Source organism: Nilaparvata lugens, chromosome 6, assembly GCF_014356525.2.
Source record: "Nilaparvata lugens isolate BPH chromosome 6, ASM1435652v1, whole genome shotgun sequence".
Taxonomy (NCBI): Eukaryota; Metazoa; Arthropoda; class Insecta; order Hemiptera; family Delphacidae; genus Nilaparvata; species Nilaparvata lugens.
This window is the reverse complement of record NC_052509.1, coordinates 8,023,098-8,033,701: the sequence shown is the minus strand read 5'-3', so window position 1 is coordinate 8,033,701 and position 10,604 is coordinate 8,023,098. Positions and strand designations below refer to the sequence as shown.

The 10,604-nt window shown below is 36.0% G+C and overlaps 1 protein-coding gene across 1 annotated transcript in view; it reads right to left on the bottom strand.

Annotated features, from left to right (window-relative positions):
- Positions 1 to 9,863, bottom strand: part of LOC111056432 — a 41,516-nt gene extending 31,653 nt beyond the window's left edge. Inside the window, exon 1 of the mRNA XM_039431342.1 lies at positions 9,806 to 9,863. Within this exon, the coding sequence (XP_039287276.1) occupies positions 9,806 to 9,863 (58 nt within the window). The remainder of the gene's footprint in view (positions 1 to 9,805) is intronic.
- Between the last annotated feature and the right edge of the window lie 741 nt (positions 9,864 to 10,604).

Sequence of the window (10,604 nt, the reverse complement as noted above, 5' to 3'; positions counted from 1 at the left end):
CTAGATTTAGATAACACTTTAAAATTCCGAAAACAGGGTTATGGTTTCACTTTCTAAAATTTAGTCCATTTCACTAAAAACAACGAAAAACTAAGAATTTTAAAATTTGACGGTTAAAATCAGAATAAAAAAACAAAAATATCACAACTCAAATCACCATTAATTGAAACATATATATATATATATATATATATATATATATATATATTTATATTAATTATACTTTCAAGGAGATTTAAATGAACTCGTGTTCTTGGGCTAGTGTAACTCATTCAATCCAGTATCTGAGTAAATCTATTTAATTTAATTTCAGTGATACTATTCTACCACAGAACCTACAGGACTATTATACTCCAAAACTACAAAATCTCAGTGAGACTATTATATCACAAAACCATCCATCACATATTCTGTCTATAGTTTTCTCCACATATTATGAAGAAGACCAAAACACAGAGAAGACATCGGAGCTTCAAATATTTCACCATTCAATTAGACTGACAGATTTCAGGGCACTAACATGACACCTGAACAATAAACACTGACAGACGAGATCAAAGTCTTCCCGTACAGGGATGATGTTCTAAAACAAAACGCGGGACAAACAAGGGAAGAATTGAAAAGGTTGTTAGTTGAAATTGAAGGAATAATGCGCATCGGAGACTAACTGGAAGGAGAAGGAGAATGATCTTGAAATAACCAGCAGTTAATTCGATCTTCCGAGAACAAAGGGAACGGTGCCGCGAAAGTATATTGGGGGAAATGGATATACATACCTTGGCACATATTCAATTCATGTATATTTGTGTCTATATATAACTGTTTAAGTAAGCGCGGCGCCAATATAATGGGGAACGAGGACCGTGTATAAAAAGTTGAAGTTCTTTTGAGAAAGGGAAAATAAGAATGAGAGGAAATCAAGAAACAAGAATTTAATAAACACGTGAAACCGAAAGGAAAGACTTTTTGTGCTTTAGTGAATGAATACGAGGAAAAGATTGTAGGGGTGCCGGTATGATGATGAGTGTGTTGTTTCTTTCTAAGGTCTCCAATATAGACGAGGTATAAAACTCATGGGATCTTGCAGAATGAGGTGATGAGAGAATAGAAGTGGGAGACGAAAGAGGATAACAACAAGAAGTATCTAGAGATGGAGAGGAGAAGAAAGATGTAGGAGAAAGAATAAGTGGAGAAGAAAGATGAATACAAATCAAAATGGAATGAATTGAAAAGGTTGTTAGTTGAAATTGAAGAAATAATGCGCATCGGAGACTAACTGGAAGGAGAAGGAGAATGATCTTGAAATAACCAGCAGTTAATTCGATCTTCCGAGAACAAAGGGAACGGTGCCGCGAAAGTATATTGGGAGAAGGAAATGTACATACCTTGGCACATATTCATGTATATTTGTGTCTATATATAACTGTTTAAGTAAGCGCGGCGCAATATAATGGGGAACGAGGACGGTGATAAAAAGTTGAAGTTCTTTTGAGAAAGGGAAAATAAGAATGAGAGGAAATCAAGAAACAAGAATTTAATAAACACGTGAAACCGAAAGGAAAGACTTTTTGTGCTTTAGTGAATGAATACGAGGATAAAGATTGTAGGGGTGCCGGTATGATTGAGAGTGTGTTGTTTCTTTTCTAAGGTCTCCCAATATAGACGAGGGTATAAACTCATGGGATCTTGCAGAATGAGGTGATGAGAGAATAGAAGTGGGAGACGAAAGAGGATAACAACAAGAAGTATCTAGAGATGGAGAGGAGAAGAAAGATGTAGGAGAAAGAATAAGTAGGAGAAGAAAGATGAATACAAATCAAAATGGAATGATGGTGGAGGAGAAAAAAGTGCTAAATGAGGAAGAGAAAGATTGAGAGGAAAAGAAGGAGGAGGGAGAGGAAGATCAACATGGAGGAGGAGATTGATGATTGATTGATCTAGTACTTTATTTATGTAGATTACAATATATACTGGCTTATACATGTATATACAAAGCAATATGTGATAACTATAGATAAATAGATAATATTGTTATGCATCTATATAGATTGCCGGAGCTATGGACATATCAATGTCCATTCTTCGGAAAGAATATTCGAAGTATCCTTCCCACTAACTCTCCACCAAAACGTGGTGGAGGCTTGAGAGAACGGAGAACAAAGGAAAAGAAGAAAGATCAGGAGTGTAAGGAGAAAAACAGGAGAATTGTGAGAAGAAGAGGGGGATAAGAAAGAAGTAAAGAGAGAAAATGAGAGGAATATCGAGAAGAAAAAGCAACATTATCATAACAAACAAGTGAGAACAAAAGAGAAGAGGACAGATCAGAAGTGTAAGGAGTAAAACAGGAGAACTGAAAGAAGAAGAGGAGGATGAGAGACATATGTAGAGAGAAAATAAGTAGAATATCAAGAAGAACTGGAAAATTGTCATAAGGTGATAAAAAAATGTAAACTGCAAGAGATGCGAATGAGGAGGAGAATAGAAGAAAGAGAAAAAATGAAGAAAAACGGAAAGGGCGATGGGGAGAGGAAGAAAAAAAGAAGTGAAAAAGAAGAGATAGGAAAGCATAGAGTATAAGTGTGGAAGCGTTGGGGGGGGGGGAAAGTGGAAGGAGTAGAAGGAGATTATATTATTTTGTATTGGAAAAAGCGAAAACTAGAAGAAACATAATTAGCTGGGAAGGGGAAGTAGGCCTACGAGGGGTGGAGTAGGGGGTGAGGAGAAGGTGGAGGAAGAAGAGGAAGAAAAGGAAGTGGAGAAGGATGAGGTGAATAAAGAGGAGGAAGTGGAGTAATAGAGAACGATTGGATTTGATTACATGGAAGAAGAAAAGGCGTAGAAGATGAAATTGAATGAGGAATATAGGAAGAAGGTGGAAGAAGTAGATGAAGAGGAAGAAGGAGAAGCTACAAACATGCAAGAGTCGTGGAAGATTCAGAGGAGCAAAACGTTTTATGAAGACTGAGAAGAACTGGAGCTAAAAATAGCAAAGGAAGAAATAGAAAAAGAAGAATAAGAAGAAGAAGAGAGGGAAATATGAAGGAGAACCGTGAAGCGTTTGAACACTAAGCGGTAGCTGAAACGACAACAAAGCAAAACGCATTAATAGGAATAAGAGAAATGAAGGGGAAGAAATAAGAAGTCTCAGAGGAGGATGGAAGATGACAGTTCGAATCGGAATAGAGTGAGACGGTGAACAATTTATGAAAGAGAGGAAGAATATGGGGTGACGGGACTTGAAGTGCATTTGTGTGACGTGTGAAGCGGAAATGATGGCATGGCAGAGGGAAGATGACAGCCTGTCCTGTCGACTGTTGAGGGTCCGTTCTGCTGTGGACAAAAATGGGAAGAAGTGGAAGAAGGAGAAGAAGAAGGGGAGTAAGAAGAAGAAGAAGAAGAAGAAGAAGTGAGAAGAAAGAAGAGGAAGACAGAAAGAAGAATAGAGAAGCAGAAGAAGAAGAAGAAAAGAAGAAGAAGAAGAAGAAGATGATGAAGAAGAAGAAGAAGAAGAAGAAGAAGAAGAAGAAGAAGAAGAAGAGGAGGGAGAAGGAGGTGCAATGGGAAAGGACAGAGTGTACACAAGAGAAGTGGTGATGTGACACAAGTGTGAGATTGTTGAGAAGATGGCCGGTAAAAGTTTGGCACTCTGTAAATAAACGGTGGTGAAAATGAAGAAAAATATTGTCGACATGTTGTCGATTTTTGACCAACGGTGGAGTATACAACTGGAGAATTGAGAATTTGCTAGGGATGCATGTGGTGGAGAATAGAAACCTCAAAATTATGATAACATAAATTGAAGTTGTCAATCAAGTTTCAAAATTATGGTAAATAGCACATCACATCGGTGGAATACAAACTGTGAATGGGATTTTTTTTAGATAGAATGAGTTTGAGGAATAGAAACCTCATAATATAGAAGTTGTCAATGCATAAAAGGGTACAGAGAAAGAACGATCAGAGTCCAAAATTAAAAAAAACGTTTTTTTTGTGCCATATGGTTCTTTTAGTAGGACACTATAGCCTCGTGCAATTCATACAGAGAAGTAACGCTCAGTGTCCCAGCAAAATGCAATTGAAATATTGGTATACACAGAACTAACGATCAGAGTCACTGGTGAACACAGAACTATCGGGCAGAGTCCAGACGCCAGCCGGCAGTCAGCTTTGTTGCGTAGCATTCCTGTCCCTACAGGCTTGCATGACTCATCTTCAGTTTGCTGTGAGTGTTCACTTGTGCTGTTGTGTTTTTCTGTCTTCTGTGATGAGTGTGCTGATGGTAGTGATGGTGAGGGGGGGAGTAATGTGAATGTTAGTGAATCAAGAAAGAGACAAAGTCATGGAAGTATGTTTAAAGCAGCAAAGAAGCTGAGGGATACCACTTATGAAACAGGTGAGGACTGCCACTGCACACGCTTGAAGTGTTTCGAAAATGTTTTGAAAAATGAACGTGATTCACTGATTCGTCATTTCAACGATTTAGGAGATAGAAATTCCCAAAATTCTTTGTTGGCAGGCTTGATTAGTGTGAATACAGTTAAACGTAGGCGTCCAAGGAAAAATGAGCAAGATGCAAATTTGAATCACTTTTCATATGCTTACAAGGTGCGTGTAAATAGGGAAGATTGTCTTGAAGACATTCCTGTTTGTTTCAATGGGTTTAGATCCATATTGGTATAACTAATCGCCGTATCCAAACGATTAAGAATTCTCTTGCTTCAACTGGAAGAGCACCCGTGGACAATCGTGGGAAACATCAAAACAGGGGAAAACAAATTGCCAGATGCTACGTATGTGGCAATGGACGAGTTTTTTAAATCACTAAAGGGTCGTAAAGCTCACTATAGTTTGAAAGACTCAAAAAGAATATACCTTCTGAAGATCTAAACTACAAGAAGTTGCTAGGTCTGTTTCTACAAAAGAACGCTGGCATTGAAATTCCTATGAAAAATTTCGATCTTATGCAGTGGAAATTACAACTTTTCTTTTGGGTACCCACGAAATGATACGTGCAGCACGTGTGATGCTCAAAAAGCACAGGAATCAAACATTGAAACTTTGAAGTCAAAAACGACAGAATTGAATGAGATAAAACAGTTAGACGACCAATTAAAATGTCTGCACACTGAAATGGAACTACATAAAAGAAAGGCTGAAAGTTTTACAGGGAAAAAAAGTTGGCGAGAAAGCAAGCTCAAAAGTTAAAGATTTGAGGCAATCACACTAGATTATGGCAAAAATCTCCCTATACCTAATATTTCGACAGGAGAAGTATACTATAAAAGACAGTTAAGCTTCTATATGTTTAATGTTCATGTACTCTCAGATAGTTCCTCAACATTTTACACATACGACCAAACAGTAGGTAAGAAAGGAAGTAATGAAGTTGTTTCCATGCTCTATCATTTTTTCTTTGAGGTTTTGAGCAACGAAGTTCGTGAAATCCACATATTTTGTGACTCGTGTGGAGGCCAAAACAAGAACTGGACTGTTATTCGATTTTTACACTATGTCACTGTTGTTCTTAAAAGGTTTGACAAAGTCCAAGTTACCTATCCTATCAGAGGACACTCCTACATGGAGTGCGACAAAAATGTTGCTTTAATAAATCAGAGAACTCCTGCAGAAACTCCAAAAGACTGGAGGGAGGCGATCTCTAGTGCTAGAATAAAGCCTAGCCCATTTCAAGTAATTGAATGCAAGTCTGAGATGTTTAAAGCTTGGGGGGAAGCTTTGAAAGGAAACTACGCTACCAAATTTGCAAGTGAGACTCGACCTATCAAGCAGTTGATTTTAAACGAGAGAACACACAAACTGTTCAACATCGAGAAACTTACAACGGAGCTTTTGAATCCACTTTGTTAGTTAAAAAACAGAAAAATAAGAGAAACACTCGTGGACAACAAGTCATTCCACAGCCAATCATCTACAAGAAGTTCATCCAGAGCAATCTTATTATGAACTCATCCCCCTGTCAAAAGAAAAGTTTAAGGATCTCCAATCTCTGAAGCAGTTCTGCAGACAAGAAGCCCAGGACTTCTTCGAGTCTCTCCCTGTCATTGGTGCAGCAGTTCAAAATCCAGGTGGCGACACTCCAGAAAGAGATAGTGACTTCTAATGGTGAGTCATACTTTTATTCTTCGAAATAAAAATATATAGGCAAAACCGTTTGTGTGTAAATTTTAAGGTTACTATTATGTTCGTATTTTTCCAGATACAATTCGAAGCAGAAAAGCACACCTTGAAATGAAGAGACATTAGGCTTATAAGATTGCTTTCATTGTAATATGCAGTTTTTTGTAAACTTAAAAAGGATAAAACTGAGTTTTTGTTTAGTAGTTTTTTGAAAATTTCTAATGAAATATCATTTTTACGAATTTTGTACTGTTAGTCTTTAGCAAAAAAAAATTAAATCGTTATTTGTGGACTACAGTAATTTTATTTCCAAAACCGTTTGAAATACACAGAACTAACGATCAGAGTCCATACAAGCCTAAAAAAAAGTTGTGATCATTTACCATAATGTGAACAAAAAAATCGGATACACATGGGAACAGTTTATATTAAGTGTGTTGTTAATAAAAAAAGTTTGTGAAAGTATAGTTTATATTTTTAAAGCCATAGCGTTTTAAAGTTTAAAAAGGCTCTCCTGAAAAATTTGGTTTTCGTGACTATGATCGTTCTTTCTCTGTACCCTTCTTCTTAGAAGAAGAAGAAGTGGAAGAAGGAAAAGGGGAGGAAGAAGAAGAAGAAGAAGAAGTAGAAGAAGAAGAAGAAGAAGAAGAAGAAGAAGATGATGAAGAAGAAGAAGAAGAAGTGAAGAAGAAGAAGAAGAAGAAGAGGAGGGAGAAGGAGGTGCAATGGGAAAGGACAGAGTGTACACAAGAGAAGTGGTGATGTGACACAAGTGTGAGATTGTTGAGAAGATGGCCGATAAAAGTTTGGCACTCTGTAAATAAACGGTGGTGAAAATGAAGAAAAATATTGTCGACATGTTGTCGATTTTTGACCAACGGTGGAGTATACAACTGGAGAATTGAGAATTTGCTAGGGATGCATGTGGTGGAGAATAGAAACCTCAAAATTATGTAAACATAAATTGAAGTTGTCAATCAAGTTTTCAAATTATGGTAACATAGCACATCACATCGGTGGAATACAACTGTAGAATTGGGATTTTTTTTAGATAAGAATGAGTTTGAGAATAGAAACCTCATAATATAGAAGTTGTCAAATGCATTTTTAAACTATGGTGAAGCACATCAATAATAACATCAATAATAATGGTGAAGCACAGTTGCGCAATAATAACAGTCACATAAATAGTTTAAAAAGTTATTTTCAATTCATATCAAAATAATTGAGTTATTTTCCCCCAATAATTAAGACTTTATTATTTTCAAATTATCACAGTTTATTATTCATACTGCCTTCTATTGTTACTTCTCATTGTCAAGATTCTGAAGGACGATATTTGTTGAAAGATAAATTGGCGATATTTCTTTGAAACAGCAAGAGTATGATCTCTATTTCAATCGTGAATGAAATGACTTGGCCCATATGACCCGTAGAACTTGAGCAAGTTCAAACTTGAATTCGTTTTGAATACATGCCTCAAATTATCACAATCACAAATTTATCGAAATAAAGAGATCCTAATTTCAGTTGTTACAACATTGTCAATCTATGGTAGAATAGAACTGGTGGAGAGCAGCAGAATATTTATATAGTTATGTTCGAGCGATACGATTGCTAGATGAATGACCTGTCAAGGTAAACGCCTGCCATTGGCCTAGACAAGCCATTCCCACAATTATCGGTTCATTCAAAAATCACAGCAGTGGCGTCCCATGCCCCAGATAAACACAAAAATCAATAATATCCAATTCAAAAATTACAAAATGAATAATAGAACTCCAAAAGTAGACATATTGGTAAACAAGAGAGTAATAAGATGATAAAATATAGATCAATCTCAATCCAATGTGATTATTAATTCGGAAACATTTTAAAATAACAATATCCCACCAGAATAGAACTTACCACTATCATGACTAGAAAAGCATGAGACCAACATAATATAAATTGTTTCATATTCCCTCATTTAGGTTGATACACAATTTCATAGATTAGTCAATTATTATTTGAAACACTGCTGATTCATGTAGCTACTTTACAATATTACATTTATTTTGACATTCAAATTGCATTCAATTTTCATTCCGATTGATAATGCTGCATACTATGTAGAATTAATTGAATAGACTTAACACTACAAACTTAATTAAATATGTAGAATTAATTGAATAATTTGTTGTATTGTTATCTGATGTGAATTAGCGTTCAAGCCAGCATTACATTGAAATTATCTTAAAGGTGGGAATGCATCAGAATTATTTATTTAGCGTATTGCAGATACACAACACTTATGAAGCTCATGAGTCTCAAATATGTCTACATATACTGTACACTATAATTTTTCAATTTCTTCGAGATGTTGTGTAGTTTTTGGTCAGGGGAATATAAGTTTGTTTGACCGCCATTATATGCTAGTCCATTTAGCGACACCCAATGTGCACCATGGAGGCGAACTAGCGTTACACATATTTATTAATTTTATCAACCCTATGATAAATAATAATAATAGACGTGGACCACTTAAGTCCTATCAAGCTAATTAGTCCCCACTTAACAGAGCTGATGCATTCCTCAATAATGACAGACAGCTTAGCTTAGATTTTGGATTTATTATTTTGATTGAAAGCAGGGTACCATACTTCCTCAACCATCAGCATTACTCCTTATAGATAACATCAATACTTTGCACTTAACCAACGCTGACAGATTAGAGTGAAACTTGCTGTAGGTGTCTCAGTCACAAAACCTGTAGAAAACATCAATGCTTCCCGTTCAACCTATTCTGACAGTTTAAAGTGAATCTATCTAGAGGTTTTTTGTCACCCAACCTGTCAAAATCTAGGGTCAGATGGTTCGTGTCTCCCATGGTAAGATTTTTCGAACTGTCAGAATTCTTTATAGAATATGGAAGGTGCTTCTTATTCAAACAGTGCTGGCAGTTTTAAGAGAAACTCCACATAGGAAGAAGGAGGATCCTGGAAGGTCCTTGCATCCTGTCTCTCACCAAGAAGTGTTGTCCTAACAGCTTTCACAGTTCTGATGTGGCCAAGACCCTTGTCAAACATTTATCTCTGATCAGTGTGTGGTCTTCTATGGTGAGGTCCACATTATAATGGCAGTATTCGAGGTGTTGCTATTCTTGTCTATCATCCGACAAAGCAAATAACGCTATCTCTTTCTAGCTCTGAAATGTTGCCAGATTTTTCAATTAATAATGTAGAAATATAATATTAATCAACAAAATATATATTCTCTATTATGAGAATTCATTTTTTAATCATTGAAAACTATATTTCCTTGACGACTGAAATATGTTTGATTCTTTGTAACAAGGATGAACAGTTAATATTAAATCACAAATAATGCCTGTATCAGCTATCCTCTACAGAAGGCAGTGTTGAGACAGAGAATCAGCAACGCTGTTATCCTATCTCTCTCCACTGCCATTAATGTGTACCTCACTGTAGTATCACACGCTCCTCTTATATCCTTGTCTATCATTCTTGTATCATCTTCGTAAAAACTCTGTATCATCTACGAATCGTTTTCGTATCGTCTTTGTATCATCTCCGTATCATTTTTGTATCATCTTTGTTGTGGATTGTATCCCATTATACTTCCCACCACATTGCCACCAAAATTCCACAGTTACTAGGTGTCCACTCACCTTGACGTGGTGATCCTTTAAAAGCCTTGTAGATCTTGTTTTGGCATCTTGATAACATCTCCAGTTTTTGTGAACCATGAATCTGTTCCAATTAGGACGTAAATCTTTTTGGGGAAAATTTATCACCGATTATAGAGTTATCGTGGGGAACGCTTAGTAGATGAAGCCTTGATGTGGTTTTAATGTTAATTTCTCACCTTTTGTTGTGTTCCTCGTGTGAGTTTTCATTGATAAATCTACTTCCTAATGAGGGAATAGAAATACATTCCAAGTATGGATATTTAATTCGTCTTTATTATTATAGAACCTGGTTGGAGAATAATAAGTTATTCTATTTCTACTTCAATTTAATTTGAAAAAATATCTATTCATTTGATGATGTTAAATTTACAGACTTTCAATGAATTTGAAATAAATTGATGAGTTGACTACTATTACAAATAATTAATTGATGACATAAAGTCAGGAGAAAGATTGCATTATTAAGTGTTGAACTCAAGTATTATAATATTCCTGGCATTATTTCTAATGTGTTCCTCCAATCCATCCCTGCTCAAGATGATATTCTCTCACCTCACAATGTTCATCAAATAACGACAGAAACATGTACTTTGGGCAGCTATAGAAGCGACTAAACCAAACGGTTTAGGCATATTGATTTTTAGACATTTTTGTCATCCCCGGTGTATCAAATTTAATAAACAAAACCTGTGTGTCCTTCAGCAGATAAGTGAGGAAGAGTGGGATAGAGATAGGGAGAATAAGGGAGTCTGAGAGAGATGGGGTTATGGGGAATAAG